This window comes from Eumetopias jubatus, unplaced genomic scaffold, assembly GCF_037043125.1.
Source record: "Eumetopias jubatus isolate StellerSeaLion01/CBP00866 unplaced genomic scaffold, mEumJub1_p1.0 scaffold_5, whole genome shotgun sequence".
NCBI lineage: Eukaryota > Metazoa > Chordata > Mammalia > Carnivora > Otariidae > Eumetopias > Eumetopias jubatus.
In genome coordinates, this window is record NW_028274811.1 from 113,658,186 (window position 1) to 113,680,788 (window position 22,603).

The 22,603-nt window shown below is 41.1% G+C and overlaps 1 protein-coding gene across 1 annotated transcript in view; it reads left to right on the top strand.

Moving 5' to 3' along the window:
- The first annotated feature begins 20,957 nt into the window (after positions 1–20,957).
- Positions 20,958–22,603, top strand: part of HTR4 (5-hydroxytryptamine receptor 4) — an 80,410-nt gene continuing 78,764 nt past the window's right edge. The window contains exons 1-2 of the mRNA XM_028106707.2: positions 20,958–20,987; positions 21,753–21,871. Of these exons, the coding sequence (XP_027962508.1) occupies positions 20,958–20,987; positions 21,753–21,871 (149 nt within the window). The remainder of the gene's footprint in view (positions 20,988–21,752; positions 21,872–22,603) is intronic.

Genomic DNA, 22,603 nt, shown 5'->3' on the forward strand with positions numbered 1-22,603 from the left:
AAAGCATTGTTGGAGTCAGAGGGCTAACGGGATGAGTTCTAAAGACAGGAAATGGTTGGAAAGTGAGATATTTGAAAGCACAGTTGTTGGGGGTTGGAGTTATCAGTAATATTCAAGGATTGAACATTGGAGTGAGTAATTGAGGAAGTATGGAACACAAGCTCACTGGAGGAGAGCAGATTCAGGAACTCATGGATCTCAAAGGAGTCATCAGAATATTTTTTAAGAGGTAAGCATTTACATTCATCTGTGTTCCAGATGACCTGTTTGAACTTTTAGATTATCTTCAGAAGTTATGCACTGGTTATTACATTTTCTTTAACATTTTAGAACATTCATCTTAGTACATCATAGGTTCTGGAGTGAGGGACACCTTGGTTCAAATCCTGAGTTTACTACTTACTAGAGCCTCAGTTTCTTCATCTGAATATTGGATGCAGTAGTAACACCTGTGTCCATAGGCTTGTTGTGACAATTGAATGAGTTAATGCTTCAAAAATAGCGTTCTTTCCGGCACAGACAGTGATAACTCTTCTTTACCCCATTATTATTAAAGCAGAGAGGCCAAAGAGGCCTGAAGGATTGGACAGCTGCCAAGTGTCAGCCCTAAGGGGTTACCCTAATTACATTAGATCACATTACAATATATTACATTACCTTACATATTGCAGCCGAGCATTTATTTTCAAGCTACCACAAAATTAATTTTTCTTTCTCAGCAGTTTCTAGTGCATAGAAGCATTTCTACCCCATAAATTATTCTGAGAAAGAATAACACACACACACAGAATTCCACAAACTTGATTTGCAAATATTGTCAAATTAGATATTCATAAGATAATGAAATACAGCTTTTCATGGAAGGTGTGTATTATAGCTGTTAAAATCCTTCTGGGCTGTGAATGAGAAAAGCTTGAAGCTAGAGTAGATCTTTCTAATTTTCTGGATAGAGAAATAGTATGCTGCCTCTGCCTCTGCTCTGTTATTTCCAACCCTTGACATTCACTGATCTTTAACCGCATATGTCCAGGATTGATAAATCGGGAACACTTCCGTGCATTCATCTGAGACAAGACGTCTGAAGTTTAAGAAGAGGAAACGGTCAAGCTCTTGAACGTTACTTTACTTTTTTAGACCAGTGATTCTCAATCATATCAGATCAACCACTACCCTGCTCTTTATTTATTTATTTATTTATTTATTTAAGAGAGTCAGAGAGAATCTCAAACAGACATCCCACTGAGCACAGAGCCCAGTTAGGGGCTCAATCCTAGGACCCTGAGATCATGACCGGAGCTGAAATCAAGACCCGGCTGCTTTAACTGACTTGAGCCACCCAGGCACACCTACACTGCCCTTTTTTAAATAACTATTTTGTAATCCCCTTGATTATGCTGAAATGAAATACATGATTAATATAATCTAGACATGATTTTACAGATTATCCACATAATGCCTTAATTGGAATATAAAAAAGCAATAAAACAAAGGTGATTTGTGATAAAAGAATATGTATTTCATTATATAAATGCTCAGGCTCATTTACAGTAGAAAATAGAATAAAGCGGTCAGACACTTGCACTTGTGTGTTAAATCCCCACGAATGCAACAACTACCAACGACGTCTAGGCCTGTTGTGCTGGTTGAGTGACGTTGCTGTTGGTGACATGTAGAGAATACTTTTTCTGAACAAAATGAAAGCATAATCTTCCCTTCATTGAGTGTGTATAAATTAACATGAAAAATTTATTTGTGTTTATATGGAAAAGGAGTTAGGTTCTAGATTAGGTAATTATAAACAAAATTTTCACTTACACAAATGACTGGTAGGACATTCTAAAATCATGGAAAATGTGGAGTGATTTTTTTTTTTTTTTAGTGAGAGATTTTCTCTCATATTGTAATGTCATCCCTTCTTCCCGTCTAGTGCGCCTCAATCATAACCACAACCTAATGCCCCACAAATCTCTCAAACGTCATCTATGGGGTAGCACCTCTTTTATTAAGAACCACATTCTAGATAAGTTGACTGATGTACCTGCAAGGAAGAGCCTCTTCAATTATTACAGCCAAAGGCCATCCTCAAAAACAAACAAACAACAAACAAACAAAAAAGCCTCCCAAACTATAGTTGTCCTTCTGCACTTCAGACATGTCAAAATTCAACTCTGATCAGGTCACCCCCAGTGCCAACCATCTAAAAACAGCTTGTGACTCCCCAGTGAAGTCATGATGAAGACCTAAGTACTTAGCCCAGCGTCCAGTCCCCTCCCAATCTGCCCCTGTTGGCCTCACCTGATGGTGCCTCTCTGGCTCCTTGCCTTCCTGTTACATTGGTCTTCCTTCAGCTGCTGGGGGAAACTATGTCATTCTCACTGCTGCACTTCCAACCCAGGGCCCTGACATTCCTTGCCTTTTTTCAGTCAACTTCTGTTCCTTCTTCAAATCACAGCTCAGTTATCACTCCCTCAGGAGGGTGTTTTCTGATCTCCCACCAGGGTCAACACCGCTGTGTGTACCTCTTCTTGTAGCGTCCACAACAGCTCTAATTTTACATACATGTACTTAAAAACTGGATTCATGTCTATTCCAATAGCTTCTGAGCTCTGTCAGGGAAGGAGCCATGCCTCCTTTCTCTTCTCAGTGACTAAAATAGAGGAGACCCTCAAATATTCTGTTGAGTGCATATACAAGTGGCTGAGTAGACAGAGGGTTGGTTGAATGAACAAGTGAACCAACATAAGCCTATAGCTAAGCTGACATTCCTTGGCGAGGCATCGACGAGTCAGTGAGTTTATTTGTTTTCTAGTTAGAACAGAGCTCGCGCCCAACCGCTTAGAGAAATTCACGCTCTCATGTATGACCTGTTTGGCAGGAACAGCCCCTTAACCTAGTGTGAAGTGACAAAGTTGTGAGTTTGCTAGAAGTGCAAAAGAAGATGGGATTCACAGGAGAGAGGGTAGTACTTCCTTATTCTTCAGTTGAACAAGTAAAACATAAACATATTCTTGTAGTTTAAAATTCCAATAATGCCCCAAATAGAAAAGTCTTCCAGTACCCTCCACCTCCCTGCCCAAAATATTTATTTTTTTTTTTAATTTATTTTTTGGGGGGGTGGGTCGGAGGGAGAGAATCCCAGCAGGCTTCACTCCCAGTGCAGAGCCTGACATGAGGCTCAATCCCATGACCCTGAGGTCATGACCTGGCCTGAAATCAAGAATCAGACACTTAACCGACTGAGCCACCCAGGCACCCCCAAAATATTTATGATTAACTGTTGGTTGTACAATCTAATGACCATAATCTCTGAATTTACATATATCCATACATATCTCTCCTTCTCTCTCTGTTTTTATTTTCCTTCAGACTCTTATGGTATCATGTGTATTGGTCTATGATTTTTTCATTTAACCATGTGTCTGGTAGATATTATTTCATTATTTTATTTATGATTTTATTGTTTATATATGTTTTTCATTTTAAAAAATAAAATATCTCAAATATAGCAAAAGCTACTGAAGAAAATGAAAGAACATCTGTGTGCCTGTGACCCACCTTAAGGTATAAAATACAATCAAAATCCCCTAATAAAATAGCTACCTCTTCCTGCCCCTACCCCACAGTCCCTGCCCTGGTTTCATTGTTTATCAAACCAAGGCATGTCTTCATACTTTTCATCGCATGTATGTGGATTCCTTCATATTCTTTTTTACGCCTGCATAATATTTAAGGGTGTCAAAGTACTGTGATTGAATTAATCATTCCTGGAATGGTGGACATTTATACTATTTTCAAGTGTTCATTCTTTAAAAAAAAAAGTTTATTTATTTATTTTAGAGGGAGAGCATGAGCATGAGGGGCAGAGGGAGAGAGAGAATCTTAAGCTGACTCCACACTGAGCGCAGAGCCTGACCTGGGGCACGATCCCATGACCCTGAGATCACAACCTGAGCTGAAACCAAGAGTCAGACGCTCAACCGACTGCACCACCCAGGCGCCCCAAGTGTTCATTCTTAACAAACAATACAGCGACACATGTCCTTCTACACCTAAGCAAGTGTTCAGGCATTTCCCTAGAATAGGTATATGAAGAATGTGCATTCAGAATTTTCAAAGATTTTGCCAAAGTAGTATCCACAGAACTTTGCCATTGTATCTTTCCTCCACTAGTCCTGTGAGTGCCCTTTTGGCACATCCTTACGAACTCAAATGATTGCAAACTTAAGTGTTCTCCCACTCTGATGGGAGAAAATTATCCCTCAACGTTTTAAATGACATTTTCCTAACAACCTGTATTTGTTGAGTACAGTAATCCTCCCTTACCCACGGGGGATGCATTTGAAGACCCCCAGTGGATGTCTGGCATCGCGGATAGTACCAAACCCTATCTGTACTATGTTTTTTCCTATAGGTACATACCTAAGATAAAGTTTAACTTATACATTAGGCACAGTAAGAGATTAACAAGAAGTAAAAATAAAATAGAACAATTACAACAATCTACTGTAATAAAAGTTATGTGAATGTGGTTTCTCAGAATATCTTACTCTACTGCATTCCCCCTCCTTGTGATGATGTGAGATAAGAAAATTCCTTTGTGATGGGATGGAGTCCGGGGAATGATGGAGGATTGTGACGTCGCGCTAGCTACTGTTGACATTGGGCGGTTTGTCAGCAGGAGGATCATCTGTTCCAAGTGCAGTTGCCTGCAGGTAGCCAAAACCACAGAAAATGAAACCATGGGCAAGAGGGGACTGCTGCACCTACTGTGTGCCTAGAAAACAGACAAAATCTCCACTTTCACGGTGCTTACAATTTGTTGACAGGGAAACCGTCAATAGACACCCCAAAACCAAAGGGACATACAATATGTTAGATAAATGCCCTGAAGGAAAATAAAGCAGTGGAAGGAATCTGAGATGCTGGCGCATGTTGCATCAGTTAGGATGGTCAGGAAGGCCCTCTTTGATGAGGTTGCTTTGAGTAGAGACCTAACTGAAGGCCAGGAGGACAACCCAGTGGTTGTCTGGGGATGTTTCTGGGGAAAAACACGACAGGTGCGAAGGTCAGAGTGCACTTGACATACTGAAGAAATAGTGAGAAGGCTCTTACGAGGTGGTCATGGTAGAAACTTCAGGTATTCTTCGTGAGCTGGGAAGCCATTGACGAATATGGGGTAGGGAGCACACACTGTCTGCTTAAGTTTCAGGGCAAAAACTCTGGCTTGTATGTTAAAAATAGGCCATAGGGGCTGGGAATCAAAGACCAGGGTTTTTTGAAAGAGACTAAGCTGGAGATGATAGTGATTTAGACTAATATTAATGGTGCCACTGATGGGAAGTGGTGAGATTCCAGAGGAAATTGGAGACACCCAAACATCCATGGAAGAGGGGAGGAAAATTTGGAAAAAGTATTGGCATTCTTTCTTTATAGCAGCTTCAGGTGGATGGACAAACACTAAGAGAGAACCGATTCCTTTAAGTAAGCTCCACAGCTTAAAACTACATTTGCAACTAATAAGTCTTTTGAAATTAAGCACACCAATCAGTAAGTTGAATAACTGGCTGCATAAACAATACTTGCCGAAGCAATATACTAATCAAGGCGATTTTAGGAGCAGAGCTAGATATAGGCACTGTGTTTTGAGAAAAATAAGTTTTGTGCACTAGGGATACATTACACATTTGATGTGTAAAACTGGAAGTGGTAGAAAAGTATAAAGAAGTAATTCAAGTTTTCTGGAGTGTCATTATCTAGAGATAACTGTTATGTGTATATATAATTTCAATAGATGGGTTATATGTAATATAATCTATAGATTATTACAGATGTAAATATTAGGTACTATATATGAATCATTTACCTGTACCTATGTGTGTATATGTAAGTATGTAGGTTATGTGTTTGTGTTACACATATACTTACCAGGCTTGCATTTGGATTTTACTCTACAAAATTCAGCTGTAAGAAATGCCCCATTTCTTTTAATCTCTGAATTTAATGAACCCTTCAAGATGGATCTCAAGGGGAAATTCAATCTCAGATATTTTGTGTACCTCTTCTTCTCTCTGGACCAAGCTGGGCCTTTTGCATTCCAGTCTGCTGTGGTCACCACTGCCGGAATAGCTGGCCACCTCTACTGGGTACCTGGAAGGGATCTGCTGCTGCTATGTCAACCTTGACCCCGGGGTCTCCGATCCTAGTGGTTGGTGTCTGTGAGTCCTGGTTTTGGAGTCTGTAAACCTCTGGCTTCTTCATGTCATAGCTCTTGAAACCTCCCTCCTTCCTTAATTGGCTGTTTCTGCCTTTAGGTCCGGTGGTTATGCTCTGGTGCCAGAAACTTCTGCCTTCAGCCCTGCAACTTGAAAAACCCATAACCAACATTGTTGATAAAACACAAATTTTAGTTATCTTACTGGGATAGAGGAGGAAGATAACCACTCATTGCTTCTAGTCTTTTTGTGTGTGTGTGATTTTAAGAAAAGAGTCAAAAGTTAATCTCTCAATTGATATTTTTCTGGACCCATATGTAAAACAACATTTTTATAGAAAACTGAACTTGTACTTTACTGTGTCATACCTGCTTTTAGCATTGAACAATATTTATGAGAACTTTCCCCTGTTGTTAAATATTCTTTTCAAACCTGGATTATAATGGCTGTGTAAATATTAAATAAATAAGAGATTGTTTTTGTAACTGATACCCAAAGTTAGACATTTAGGTTGTTTCCAATGTTTCCAATTATAAGCAATATGATTGTGAGTCATAATGTACCAAGTCTTCCTTTTTTTTTTTTTAAAGATCTCATTTATTTATTGGAGAGAGAGAGAGAAATGGGAGGAGGAGCAGAGGGAAAGGGAGAGGCAGAGAATCTCAAGCAGACTCCACACTGAGCGTGGAGCCTGATGCTGGACTCTATCTCACAACCCTGAGATCATGACCTGAGCCGAAACCAAGAGTCAGATGCTTAACCAACTGAGCCACCCAGGCGCCCCCATGATATATCAAAGTCTTTAAGAACATCTCTAATAGGGGCACCTGGGTGGCTCAGTTGTTAAGCATCTGCCTTCGGCTCAGGTCATGGTCCCAGCGTCCTGGGATCGAACCCCACATCGGGCTCCCTGCTCCGCAGGAAGCCTGCTTCTCCCTCTCCCACTCTCCCTGCTTGTGTTCCCTCTCTTGCTGTGTCTCTCTGTGAAATAAATAAATAAAATCTTTAAAAAAAAAAAAAAAGAACAGCTCTAATAGTGTATTTTTTTAGGATGAATTTTTAGAAGTGGAATTATTGGAGCATGAATTTTTAAGGCTATTTCTACATTTGTTATGTGCATAGTCTGGACACACATTTACGGACTGTAGTACAGTTTTTAGGTTTACCAGGTTGGAATGCCAAGCGGTCATCTTTAAGTGAGCTTACTTTATATGATTCTGTTCTAGGGATGTCTGCTAGCATGCAGGTAGAGAATCCAGGTGACCCCGCAATTACTCTCTGCCTGCCTTCACCTATTCCCGTCACTCCCCAGCCTGCTCTTACGGACTCTGTACCTGACAGGGTGTGTAAGTGTGAGTGGGTGTGCACATGCTGGTAAACTGGAATGCGGAGTCTTTCTCTTCAAAACTCTGTGCCCCATCAAGATATTAGATACCCTTCACTCCTCTTAAGCTTGTGGCAGCTCGATAGGCCCCCCAATTCTTACATTTGCACACCACCTTCCAAACTCCATCCCCACTTTCAGCACATTTTCTTCATTCTCTGCTCTGTCATATTTGCTTTTCTCCTAGCTGTGTCTGGAAAAATTCCAGTGTATTCTTACTCATTATCTCTTTTCTCTGGACTATATTTTTAGTTGTTATTTCAACAACCCCCCAGCCAAATTACAAGATGCTGTCATAATGATCAGTCATCGACCAGGCTGTGTGTCTGGCTATGCTATGAGTTAGAGGACCAAGATGCATGTGAATGTCATGTATGTATATTTGAAATAAACAGAAAAGATGAATAATAATAGCTAGCATTTATTGAGCATGTAGTATATGCCGGGCAATATCCTGAGTGTTTTACATGTATTTCCTTAATTAATCCTCACAACAACTCCAGTGCCCAGGGGATGACTAGAAAATAGATTTAAAAGCATTGTCAGCCTTCAGAGTACCTGGGAAAGGCTTCTGATATTCTCTACGGAAACTAGTTAACTATTGGTCTGCCTCTGGCATCAACAATTATATAAGTTGTAACTCAAAGAGGTGATTGGTGGCCCTAGGACACCTGACTCAGACAACAGTTTAGATATAGCTTAAGTAGAAATACTGAGTTGAAGAAAGAAAAACAAAACAAAACAAAACACATTTTTATGTTGATTGCTAGGGCTTGAGCATCTTTCAGGCATGGGTTAACTTACACATTTTTTTTTACTTGTTTAATATGTATTTGTTGTGCTAGGCACTGCAGATACCAAAGTGAATAAGACAGTATGGTTGAGGTGACACGTATATTTAAGTGAATAATCAAAATATAGTGTGCTAAAAGCTATAATATGTAATTATAGGTGCTGTAAAACATATAAGAGGAAGTTCTTGGAGCTCCCCAGAGAAGAAGATGTTTAACTGAGCCCCAAAGGACATGCAAGGGCTTGCCAGGGAAAGAAGGAGAGGGAGAGAAAGGGGAGCAGTAAGTGTGTCCCACCTCCTTGAGTGGGGATTTGGGCATTTCTCTGTGGTATATCTGGTTATGGAATAGTGTCAGAAATAGAGATGGAAAACTAAGTAGGACCCAGGTTAAATCAGGTCAAATTTGGTATTTTACCAACATTGCAATGGCGGGGGGGCATTACAAGATTTTGGACAAATAGGGGGACGTGAGTTAGTTCCTTCTGGAATAAACAAAGTGACACATTTTAACTTCAGTGCTGCTAATGGTTGGGAAGAGGAAGAGTCAAGGCAGATGACCAATTAAAAGGTGACTCATTCATTTATTCATCCAATTGTTCATTTATTCCTTCATCTTTTTGAGTACTTGTATGTGCCAGGCACTGTTTTAGGGGCGAGAAATACCATCAGTGAACATAACAGACCAAGTTTGCCCTCAGTGGGATTACATTCAAGACATTCTGGCATGTAGAGGGGCTTAGTAACTAACAGTGATGAAGAACAATCATGCAGGAGAGGGGAACAGAGAGTGAGAGGAGAGGTCCTGTGTTAAATCTAGTGGTCAGGAAAGCCATCTTTTCAGAGGTGAATCTGAGCAGAGACTTGAATGAGGAAGTGAGTAATTTTGATCCCTTGGGTTAGAGAGATCCAGATGGAGGCAGCGGCAAATGAGAGACCCTGAGGGGGGAGCCTGCTTGGCTCCTTCTGGGAATAATGAGGAAGCCTTTATAGCTGGAGCAGCATGAAAAAGGAGAATGTGGTAAAGTTGGTGATCATAGCATGGCCAAGAGCCAGCTTTGTGGAGCCATGTAGGCCATGGTAAGGGTTCTGGGTATTACTGTGAGTGTCATGAAAGCCATCTCAAGGGCGGTGGTTAGGGAAGTGACATGTTCCAACCGAAACATTTTACAAAGCTCACTCTGTCTACTGGGTGAAGAGTGGATTGTGTATAGAAAAGAGTGGAAGCAGGAACACCAGTTGGGAAGCCTTTGCCATCACCCAGGTGAGGTGAGAGTTCAATGGTAGACCACTAAGTGAAGACACAGTAGGTAGTGGGACATGAGTAGCTACAGTAGTCCCTGCAAAGATAACAGAAGGGCCTTCATTAGGGTATTGACGGTAGACTGGAGAGGAGTGAAGAGTTTTAAGAGCTACTCAAAGTAGGTAGTGACTTAGGTAAAGGAGGAGAAATGGAGTCAGATGCCTGGTTTCTGGTGTGGTCAAGTGGAATGATGCGTCTTTTCACTTAGTGAAAAAATCCAGAGGAATGAATGACTCCTAAGTGACATAGATTTCTTTTAATAGGTTCTCATAGATCCGCGGGTCTCCATCTCATTTTCTTCTTTAGGCCAAACTCATTGTGGGTTCCAGAAGAGCAGGGATCACCAAACTCATTTCAGAAAGGATCAGAATAACTCATTTCAGCTTCTGCAGTCCACACAGTCTCCGTCATACTTCCTCAACTCTGCCTTTATCGTGGGAAGCAGCCATAGAAAATACATCAGGGATTGAGGGTGACAGTGTTCCAATGAAATTTCATTTACGAACACAGGCAGCGGGCTGGATTTGGCCCACCGGCCATGGTTTGGTTGTCCCCGTAATAGAGCAACCCCAAGCAGTTTCTTCTTTCATCTTGAGCAGAAAAGTTTTACACTGTCAGAGCAGAGGTGAGGCAAGAAATCAGAATACTTAGCAACAGCCAGCCTGGACCTGGCAAAATATGCAGAGTTGACTCCATTAGCAGCTGGGCCCAGTGACAGGGGACCAACTATTAACAGAAGGGTGGGGAACAGGTTGTTATCAGAGTATGGGAAATTCCGCCTTTCCTTGAGCCCTTATCCTGGGGTAAATGATTGACTACGGGGGAGGGGCCTCATGTGGCCCACATTTTTTTTTTTTCTCCCCTGGGCTGGATTTCTTATAACCACAAGAATAATTTCAAGGGAATGATCAGCCAAATACTGAACACATGCCACTTGTCTTCTTCCAAAGGAACACATTTCTGGACCTGACGGGCATCAAGGACCCTCAGCAACTGTGGGCAAAGAGGTGTTTGCAAAACAGACCAGAGACCTTACACTGAATTTGCACATAGATAAAAAATATATTGTAAAGAAAAAGAAATTATCTCTTAAGCTGTTTTCTCAGTTTCCAATTTTGGAAGGATGGATTTTCTTGAAGTGAGACTCTCCTCTCAGGTATAATTTACTGGCACTGTCATTTAGCATTTTATTTCCACAAAGAATGGAAGCCCCCATAGTTACCACGCTGTGCAGCAGTGAGAATCTTCCCAAATGTAGGTTTCCCCTCATCACGTCAGTCCTGGCTTGGCTTTGCATTCAGGCATGGCCTGGGAACACAGTGTCTTTGATCCTGATAGCCTTTGTATTCCTTGCAGCTTTGAACTCCCATTATACTCTCTCCAGACAGAGCCTCTTTGGGCTTTGAAGTTTTTCTCATGCCCCATATGTGTGATCGTTGAGGACCTCGAAGAGCCTATTAAAAGCTTGCCACTTGAATTTTCCTCCACAAGTTTGCATTTGAAAAATACCTGACCTTCATCAGCTATGCATCAACCACCACCCACCACCACCCTCCACTCTCCTCTGTAGGGTCTTCAAAAACAACCAAAAGGAGGGGATTTTTTAGAATTGCATAGGAACTCCATTTTGCATAATCTTCCCGGAAAGATTTTTTATCCCTACCATTTTCTAGAGCCAGCATATTTTCACAAGGCATATTAGCAGTCATCATCATGTTGGATATTAAGTTTGTAGACAAAAACACTGGGCTTGCAATCAAGAGTGTATAGGTTTAAGTCCCCCATGCACCACTTGATAGCTGTAGGATCTTAAGTTTCCCGACCACACTGAGGTCCAGTCTCTTCCAACAAAGGACGTCACGATACCAGATTACATGGTAATTGTGAGGATGAAATGAGGCAGCATCGAAAACCTCCTTAGTGCATTGTTTGCCATATAGTAAGTGCTCAATAAATCAATGTCAGAATTTCTCCACTTCCAAGTAGGAAGTTCCACACCTAGGGGCAAAACAAAGTAACTTGCTGTGGAGAAATGAGGGCGGGGTAAAGGACATCCTGTTTCAGTGCTCTAGGTCGGTGGTCTCCAAAGTGTGGTCCCCAGACCCGCAGCATCAGCATCACCCAGAAACTTGTTAGAAATGCAGATTTGGGGCCCCATTCCATCTGTACTGAATTAGAAATTGTGTAGGTGGACCCAGCAATCTGTGTTTGAACTAAGCTTTGCTACTCCCTGGTGATTTTGGAGCACCATGCTCTGATGCTCTTATGATGGAACAGTTTTATATGAATTATCATATTTAGTCTTTCTGTAAAAAAGGTTTTCTAAGGAAAAAAATACTTAAAAAAAAAGCTAGCTGGAAGACCTGAAAACTTACCATTAAGAGCCCAAAGTAATGGAAAGCAAATAAGAAATACTCCCCCAGAATATTTGAAAATAATAGGATTCCAAGTATGTGGAACACCTAGGACATATCTAGAACGTGGGAATAAATGAAGACCACATTAATGGGAACAGGGACATTCCACAGAGGCTACAGCATGGGGGCTAGGGGCCCAGCCATCATCACTTGTAGTTTGCAAAGACTCAGAGTCAGGCACGAGAGTAGAAAAGCTTATAGTACTGGCTGTTATACGCAAACAAGGAAAATCAGGGAACACTACATAAAAAACTAATGATGTACGGTATGGTGACTAACATAACATAATAAAATTTTTTAAAATAATAAATAAATAAAAAGCTTATAGTGAAAACAGCAGGGCTTTAGTGGCTCTCTGATTGGAAGTTGTTGGCACAGGGAAGCAAGAGGTGAGCTAACAAGAAGGGGAGCCTCTCGTGTTTGCTTGGGGGGCGTATTGGTCTTTCTGTGGTTGGTCTTGAGGGAAAACATACAGAGGTTGGCCATCATTGAATAAGGCCTGACCTTTCTGGGCTGGTTGCGGCAGACATTATCTGTCAGAGTTTTATTGTTATATAGGGTCTGGCCATTGTTTGTACATTAGGCTCTCAAGAAACCCAGAAAACAAGTGCATATATTTACAAGAAATGGGGTATGCTTTAAAAAGGTTACAGTTACAATATTTCTGAAGTTATTGGTATACAGGAAAACAGTTAACATACCCATGGGCTCTACTATTTCTGCTTTACCTAAAAAGGCATTTAAAAATTAATTTACATAAGAAATATCACCAACACAAACATTATCTGAGCTTAAGCCCCATGTATGGACTCCAACTATCGTGGGTTTTGCTCGTGGCAACTAATAAAGGTAATGAAGACAATACACACGCGACATAATTAGTTGTAAAAGTGATGTATACTGTCAAAGCCAAAATTGCACTGGACAAAGTTAAACAGATAAGGATGACTTTTTCAAGGCTGTTGCTATTAGGGAGAGAAACCAGAATGCAGTCGGAACTCAATTTCGCTGAAACAAAAGACAGGAGAGGTTTTACAGGAATGGAGTCGGGGTGGGGCTCACAGGCCATTTGTGTTTGCTATTTGGCCTTCCCCAAGGAAACAGGAGGTAGTTTTACAGTTCAGAGCAATGTGTCTGTGGAAGTTAGGCTCCTACCCTCCCACAGAAACTGGGAGAGGTGGGGCTCTGTCTTCCTTAACGGTAACATTTCAAAGGGATGACTGCTAGGTCCGTGAGAAAGACAATACTGTATGGTGACTAACATAATGTAATAAAATAAAATAGAATAAAATAAAATAAATAAAATAAAATAAAATAAAATAAAATAAAATAAAATAAAATAAAATAAAATAATAAAATAGGTAGTTTTAGCTTGTAAAACTGGAAAAAGGTTTTTAAAAATATTTCTATCCCAAAGGGCCAGAGAAAGAATTTACAATTACAAGTTTTCTAAAGTAATGCTCTAAGATCATACCTGTCAGAATGGCTGGCATCAAAAAGACAAGAAATAACAAGTGCTGGTGAGCTTGTAGAGAAAAGGGAACCCTTGTGCCCTCTCTCAGGTGGGAATGTAAATTGGTGCAGCCACTATGCGAAAAACAGTATGGAGGGTCCTCGTAGAACTACCATAGGATCCAGTAATTTCACTTCTGGGTATTTACCCAAAGAAAATGAACACACTAATTTGAAAAGATACATGTATCTCTATGTTGATTGCACCCTTATTTACAATAGCCAATATACGGAAACAACCTGTGTCCGTGGATAGGTGAATGGACAAAGAAGATGTGGCATACACACACACACACACACACACACACACACACACACACACACACACACACACACACACACACACACACCATGGAATATTACTCGGCCAGAAAAAAGAATGAAATATTGCCATTTGTGACAACATGGATGGACCTAGAGGGTATTATGCTAGTGAAATAAGTCAGACAGAGAAAGACAAATACCATATGATTTGTATGTGGAATCTGAAATACAAAATAAATGAACAAAAAAACCAAATCAGAAGCAGACTCCTAAGTACAGAGAACAAACTGGTGGTTGCCAGAGCAGGGGTGAGGGGAGTAGGTGAAATAAGTGAAGAGGTTTAAGAGGCACAAAATTCCAATTAAAAAATAAATAAGTTGCAGAGATGCAAAGTGCAGTATAAGGAATATAGTCAATAATATTGCAATAATTTTGTATAGTAACAGATTGTAATGACATTTATGGTGGTGAGCATTTCGTAATGTACATAAATGTTGAATCACTATGTGGTACACCTAAGACTAATATAATGTTGTATGTCAACTGTATTTCAAATTTAAAAAAATAAGGCAAATACTCTAAGAAAAGGGAGGCCAGAACCTAGAGTAAGGAGAAGTCTGTCTAAAGTCTAGTCAAGCTGAGTAGAAAGTTAAGGCCGCCTTGGTCAATACCCAATCTTTTTTTTTTTTTAAGATTTTATTCATTTATTTGACAGAGAGAGACACAGCGAGAGAGGGAACACAAGCAGGGGGATTGGGAGAGGGAGAAGCAGGCTTCCCTGCTGAGAAAGGAGCCTGATGTGGGGCTCGATCCCAGGACCCTGAGATCATGACCTGAGCCGAAGGCAGACGCTTAACAACTGAGCCACCCAGGCGCCCCAATACCTAATCTTCTATCTTTATTGAAAACAACAGGGACCTTACATTTAAGGTTAGTAAAATCCACACTAGAAAAACAATCCCAATTTTAGTCAGGGTCTCTCTTTTAAGTCAGAGTAACTTGGCATCCTTTGTGCAGACTGTTGATTGGCAAGAAAATAAATACTGTCTTCTCTAATTTACCTGCAGTTCTTTCGGAGGACCATGCAGTGGTGAACAGGATGGGGGAAGGAAGCCTTGGATAGGGAGGATTTTGAACTGCCTGGGATCCCGTGTGGATGTGCTTTTGGGAAAGATGTTTCTCATGTGACCAGGACTTACCAGGAGTGGAAGAGGAGGACACTCTCCAAAGATCATTGGTCCAGGGCTGGAGCCCGCTCATCAGATACAATTTTATGGCACAATTTGATACATAAAAAGAAAAAGAAGAACTGCTCTGGGTGCCCTGCCTCTTGGTCTCTCCTCAGTCCCAGAAGTGGTCCCATGGTATTTCTGGGGAGCTATCCCTCTTGACATTTTCTTCACTCTCGGCTTCCACAGTACCATACTCACCTGATGTTCCTCAGATATCCTTGGGCATTTTTTCTCATTCTCCTCTGCTGGTTCCTCCTTCTTTCCTGCATGGCTTAGTATTAGAGTTCATCAAGCCCCTGGCCCTCTTGTTGGGTGATTGCATCTCTCCCCCGGCATCTAAATCCCATAGAACGCTGGAAATCCCAAGTGTATCTCTTTCCCAGCCATCCCTTCTGAACTCTAGACACACATATCTAATTGCATCTTTGACATCTTTACCTGAATGTCTTTTAAACACCCCCCCCTTTTTTTTTTTTTTTAGTAATTTTAGTACACCCAATGTAGGGCTTGAACCCATGAGCTCCAAGATCAAGAGTCGTATGCTCTTCCGACTGAGCCAGCCAGGCACCACTTCACTTAAATATCGTATAGGTATCTCACACAACATGTTTTTCCCATCTCATGAAATTTCTATCTCATTACCCAGATAAGCAATTCAGAAATGGAACTTCCATTTCTTCTTCTTAGCCACCCATGGATCTATTGTTTTTACCTATCCCTTGACTTCCCAAATAAAGCTTTATTCCACCCATGGCCACAACCCTACTCCAAGCCACTGCCCTCACTTACCTGAATTTGGGCAAGGGCCCCTGACAGGCTTACTCTCTTTCTCTCACATTTGCATCCCCGGGGCCACTTTTCTGCTTAAATCACCTCATTGCATTCTCTATCATTGTCTGATGGAAGATAAACTTCTCAGCAGTGCATACAAAGCCCAAGGAATCTGGCTCCTGGCTACTTTTCAGAACTTACCCCAGATTCTTTATTCCTTGCTCATTCCCTTCCTACAATAGTGAATACAAAATGTCTTTCCTGTCCTAGGACCTTTGCACTTGGTCTTCTCCTGGCTTCTCTAACTCATGGATTCTTTGCATGTATCAGAATTCAGCTAAATGTCATGTCCCATGTTCCCTGATGATCTAGAGTTTTCCTCTAACTCAGTTGTTCTCTATCCACTATCTTGTCAATGCCCTTGATAGTTTTACTGTCTAGTGTGTGTGAGTCATGAACCAGCATCATGGGTATCCGTGATGCTCTTCATGAGCCTACGTGCTTGTGAGAAATGCAGAACCCCAGTCCCCATCCCAGGCCGAAAGAATCAGAATTTGCATTTTAACAAGATCCCCTGTAGATTCACATGAACATTAAAGTTTGAGAGTGTCACTTTGAAGTACTGATCACCAATTGTATTTCTTTAGCTATGCACTTGCTTATTGTCTTTGTCCATTAATAGTTTGAACTCCATGACGGGAGGGTCTTGGTCACCTTCTTTACTGTTGTATCCCAGTGCTTGGCATATGGTTGGCAATCAATACATATTTGATAAATGAGAGATTTAATCTAACTTTCTCAATTGATCCGTGAAGAAACTAAGGCTCGGAGAAGGCTAGTGACTTCTTTGAAGTTACTGTTGTTAACATGGCCAGCGCAAAAAAAGAGAAAAGAGTTCTTGACTCCTGAGAAAGTGTATTCTGTGTGTATGTGACCTTGAAACCAATTGTTCTGGATGATGTAACAAACCTAAAACTTCCTTAGCTATTGTCCGTGTATGGGCTTCTGATATTAATAACAATGATTACTTATTTATATTATACTTTGTCATTTATAATCCATTTCCACATACACTAACATATGTGGAAATTTAACCAGAATTATTGTCATAACATTTTCTTCTATTAAGAGCAGAGAAAATGGTACACAGAGCCAACAAGTTTGTGGTATTTCTTTTTTTTTTTTTTTTTAAGTTTGTGGTATTTCTTGACAGATCAAGAGACAATTGAAAAAAGCAAATGAAGAGAAAGGAGGGGTGCCTGAGTGGCGCAGCCAGTTAAGGGTCTGACTCTTGGTTTCAGCTCAGGTCACCATCTCAGGGTCGTGAGATTGAGCCCTGTGTTGGGCTCTGCGCTCAGCAGAGTCTACTTGAGATTTTTTTTTTTGCCCTCTCCCTCTGCCCCTCCTCTCCTCCCCCCTCTAAAATAAATGAATATTAAAAAAAGAATAGAAAGGAAAATTTCTCATAATTGTCAGAGAACCAGTTTAGTGGAGTGGACAGCTCTTTGTCCAGATGAGGACTGCCTGGTCACAGTTGATGGAGTGGTTGGAGGCTGTCAGAGGTAACCTAGGGATCTAACATGGATTTTGCTGAAATGGTTCCTGATTTATTTTAATTATCATTACTGGACTTACATTTAGTTCAGTGGACAGTTCTGTTTAATTAGAAAAGCTCCTTCCGTGATTTAAATTTTGCTTGTCACTCACAGTTTAAAGTTTAGCTATTTCTAGTTCCTAATTGGCGTGCCACAAATGAACCATAACACAGAACTTGGGATTCTCTGACCCTGACATAGCCTTTTGATTTGAAATATACATTCTCTGGTGCCAGAAGTGTTCACCACATCTCCTGAATCTGGCTTTTTCTCCTACAAGAGGAAAGGCAATACAGGGGAGATGGTTCTAATGGTGAGGATGTGGTGGGTGGAGAATCCATGTTCTAAGAATATGTTCAGATCATTGTCTATAGACAAGAAAACAACCAAAAATCAGCCAGTTCAACCTGCCTCCAACACAGGAGCCCCATACAATATCCTGATATGTGGTCATCCATGTAACCATTTTTTATTGTGATAAAATATACATAACATAAAATTTACCATTAATATGTAAAATAACCATTTTAAACGTGTGGTTCAGTGACAGTAAGTACATTCACGATGGTGTCCAACCATCACCGCTATCCATCTCCAGAACTTTTTCCTCTTCCTAACAGAAACTGTGTACTCACTAAATAACTTCTCATTCCCTGCTCCCCCAAGTCCCTGGTAACCACTATTCTGTTCTCTGTTGCTGTGAATTTGCATATTGTAGGCTCTTCATATAAATGGAATCATACAATATTTGTCTTTTTGTCTGGATTATTTCATATTTCACTAAGCATTTTGTTTTCAAGTTTTATCCATGTTGTAGCTTGTATCAGAACTTCATTTCTTTTTATGGCTGAATAATATTCCATAATATGTATTACCACGTTTTGTTTATCCATTTATCTATTGATGGACACTTGGGTTATTTCTACCTTTTGGCTATTAAGAATAATACGCTATAAACGTAGATATACAAGTATTTATTTATGCCCCTGCTTTCAATTCTTCGGGGGTTATACCTAGAACTAGAATTACTGGATCATCTGGTCATTCTATGGTTAGTCTTTTGAGACACTTTTGAGAAAGTTTCTTCTGAGAAATCGTTTTCCACGGTGGCCACACAATTTTACATTTCCAGCAGAATGCACGAGGGTTCCACTTTCTCCATGTGGTTATCAACACTGGTCACTTTTCAGTTTTGTTTTATTTTTATAGTAGCCATCTTAATGGGTGCAAAGTGGTATAACAGGTATTCTTAAACATTTCTGTCCCAAGCTGAGGAGTTCAAAACAATGCCAGGAAGCTACTGCGGACCATAGTTAGTTGTTAGAAAGTTCTTACTGTTTGTTACTAAATCTTACCTTTCTCTGGCAGTGACTGTCAACCTTGGTTGCACATCAGAATAACTTGAGAGCTTTTAAAAATTCCAATGTTTAGGCTGCAAAACCCAGACCAATTAAATCAATGTCTTAGAGATTGGAGCCCATACATCAGCATTTGTGAAGGCTTCTTAGGTGATTTAAAAAAAAAAGTTTTATTTAAATTCAATTTAGTTAGCATATAGTGTATTATTAGTTTCAGAGGTAGAATTTAGTGATTCAGTGCTCGTTACATCAAGCGCCCTCCTTAATGCCCATCACCCAGTTACCCCATCTCCCCACCTGCCTCCCCTTCCAGCAACCCTCAGTTTGTTCCCTAGAGTTAAGAGTCTCTTCTGGTTTGCCTCCCTCTCCATTTTTACCTTTTTTTCTTTCTCCTTCCCTTCCCCTATGTTTTGTTTCTTAAATTCCACATGTGAGTGAAATCATAGGGTATTCGTCTTGCTATGTCACCAAAGTTGAGAACCACTGCTTCCAACCTGACCCCTGGTCCCACTTAGTTCCCCAGTCTAGAGGGCGTCAGTTGTGATGACCCCATCACGGTGCCTTCTCTGGCAACTCCCATTAAGCAGCCAGCCCTTCATCCCCCGCTGGCAGTCCTGCCCTCCTCTCCGTCCCAGATTTTTTACCATAGTGATAGCTGATACTTGACACAGTTTCTCATTTATCTATTCATTGACTGTTCTCTGTTTCACTTATCTCTGCTTCTATAAGACGTACAACAATGCCTAATGCAGAGTAGGTGCTCAGAAAATAGTGTTGAATGAATGAATGCATAAATCTACTCTTATTTTCAAATGACAGTGCTTCAGTTAGTTAAAAATAGCTTTTGTGTCTTATCTGTGGGTCTTCTCGTCTCTAGGCAAAATATTCTTTGTACCTCCAGCCAGTCTTCAAAGACATTGAAGAATAAACCTCACCATTATGAATACATTGTCTTTCTTTCTTTGTAAATTGGAAAATAATTGAGTACTTCCCATGTACTACACATACCAGTACACACATATAGCAGATGAGACACTGTGCTAGGATCTGGGAATTGCAGTGAAAAAGAGAACCAAAGTCATTCTGTGGGAGTGGGACACAGGCAGTAATCAACAACAGAAGTCATTTCAGAGAACAAATGCTATAAAGAAAATGCACAATGTTTGTTGGCTGTGGCACATTAAATGGGGATTGACCTTAAGCTGAGACCTGAATGGCAAGAAGAAGCCAGCCACTAAAGAAGCATCCCAGGAGGAAGGCACAGCAAATACAGCGGCTTTGGGGGGAGGTACATGTTTCAGCAGTGCTCTCTCAGTCAGAGCCTCTGAGAAGGACAAGGAGAAAAACCACTGTCACCTCCTTTGTTAGACACTTTACCTGCATCCACATGGCCTAAGATCAAATTAGTTCGGGGTAGCCGTAGCACCCTATTGAAGCCTTTTCCTCCTGAGTTAAATCTTCCCCTGTCCAGTATTTGTAACATGTTGGTAGTTGGAATTTAGGTGTGGAAGAGTGATTTGGATGAACATAAGTTGAATTTCTTTTCATGAACCCTTAGCCATAACAACTTCATTCAGTCAAAACACTTGTCAGCAGAGTGGAGGAACTTGTTGGTTTTCCAACCGCTGCAATACTGGTTCCTTGTTCCAGTTGGCGTCTTGACTTCCATACCTGAGGGAAAGAATTTTGGAGGAGGCCAGAGCTAGAACGTGGTGGGGCCAGCAGCCATCTTGGTTTTCAGTCGAAGTAGCTCAGTAAAGACAGCTCTTTCTTGCTGCCTGGGACCCTGTGTTTCCAGTGGAGGGCTCATAGGACAAGGAGCTGTTCCCAGACCAGACTCTACTATATTTTGCCAATTCAGTTCTCCCCTCTGGGCCTCAGTTTCTCCATATTGTAATGCAGGGTTTGGGTCTGAGAGTTTTGAGATCCTTTGAAACTTCACTAAGAAGGAGAATTTTATTACTACTCTATTAAAAATAAAACTTTTTCCTATAGCTTCTTCATAACCTTCAGATTTTATGCTTTCATTGATGTGGACGCTTGCTTCCAAATTACTAAAAACAAAATGATGAGTTTGCAGTAGGAGGGCAGGGTTTATAGGACCAAATCGGATGCCGAAATGGACAAGGACACAGATTTGAGCTGGGATGTTGGGCACCAAAAGAAATAAGGTCCAGGGCAGTGACAGGAGCCCCTGAGCATATCGATTGGCTGCTGTCTTTGCGATGGACTTCACAGAATGTGAGATCTGTTTATTCAGGTCAACTTTGTTAGAACAATCTTCAAGCCATGACCTCTCCCTTGGACAGCCCATCTGTACACAGCAGCTTCCACATGGGCAGGGATAGGGGTCTGGAGAGAGGGTGGCCCTTCTATTCACGCAGACCCTGGTTCAAGTTACTGTCGTCATTCATTCGTCCAACACCATCTTTCCTTCATCCGACAAATGTGAGTGATGCATTGAAATTGAACTGATCAGTGAGTGGATAAAACAGACAAGGTCTCTGCCTCCTGGAGCTTACATCCTAGCTGGGGAAGTGCACAAAACAGGAATCAACCAAATACATTTCTGAGCACAAGCTGAGGTAAGTGCTCTGAAGGAAAGTCACAGGCTCTCTGAGGGAGAATAACTGTGCAGTTTCAGAGTAGTTAATTCCCCTCTCTGAGCCTCCTCCTCCTTATGTAGGAGTTAACTAGGATAACGTGTAAAGTAACAGGTACGGACATTGGCATACACTGGGTGCACAATAAATGTGTATTACAGCTGCTGTTGCTAAAGTGACCTTCCTGAAGATAAATGAGGGGAAAAATTGATTTTCTTTCCCGTGTCTCAGCGTTTCCTTTAATTCTGTATATGTGTATGTGTATGTGTATCTGCGTGTGCCTGTGTGCATGTGTGTCTTCCAGTTCCAAGGAGGGTTTTGGGTCAGTGGAGAAGGTCGTGCTGCTCACATTTCTCTCGGCGGTTATCCTGATGGCCATCTTGGGGAACCTGCTGGTGATGGTGGCTGTGTGCAGGGACAGGCAGCTCAGGTGAGTAGCAGGAGGAGACCTCAGGAGGAAACCGGTGTAGAGTTCTAGGATCTCCCTGGACAGCTGGGGCCTGAACTATGAGTTCCTTTATAATTGTAATTATTGAAAGGGAAATGATGTTGTGAAATAGAGCAGGGAAAAATCACACATAATTTCCCATGACTAACATAACCAGTGTAAGCACTTACATGCATCTCTGTCCCATCTTTTTCCTGTGTTCAACTTCGGGTTTTGGGGTGGGGGAGGGTTGGTGATAGGTGTGATCACTATATATACACATACAATTGTTGAGGACATATCTAATCTAACCCCCCCACTTCATCAGTGGTTCAGAAAAGGGGTGGCTGCCCAGTGACTGATCTAGTATTTAAACCTGTGTTTTCTGCTCTTTCCACGTCATGAGTCTCAACTCAGCTGCAATTAAAATCATCTGAAGATCTTTTGAAATTGCTGATGTGTAGTATAAATATGCCCCATATAGTATTTGGAGCATACTACTGAATAGTTATTCGTTGTTTATTTGAAATTGAGATTTAACTAGGAGTGCTCTATTTTATCTGAAACCCTGGGGGGGGGCGGGGTGCATGGATAGGTTAGTCACCCAAAGTCTCTGAACTAATTGATCTGGGGAGAGACATGGGCATTCATATATATATAAAAATTCACCAGGCGATTCTAAGGCTCAGCCTGGATCGAGAGCCACCAGGCCATGAGGGGGCATAAAAGATGCAT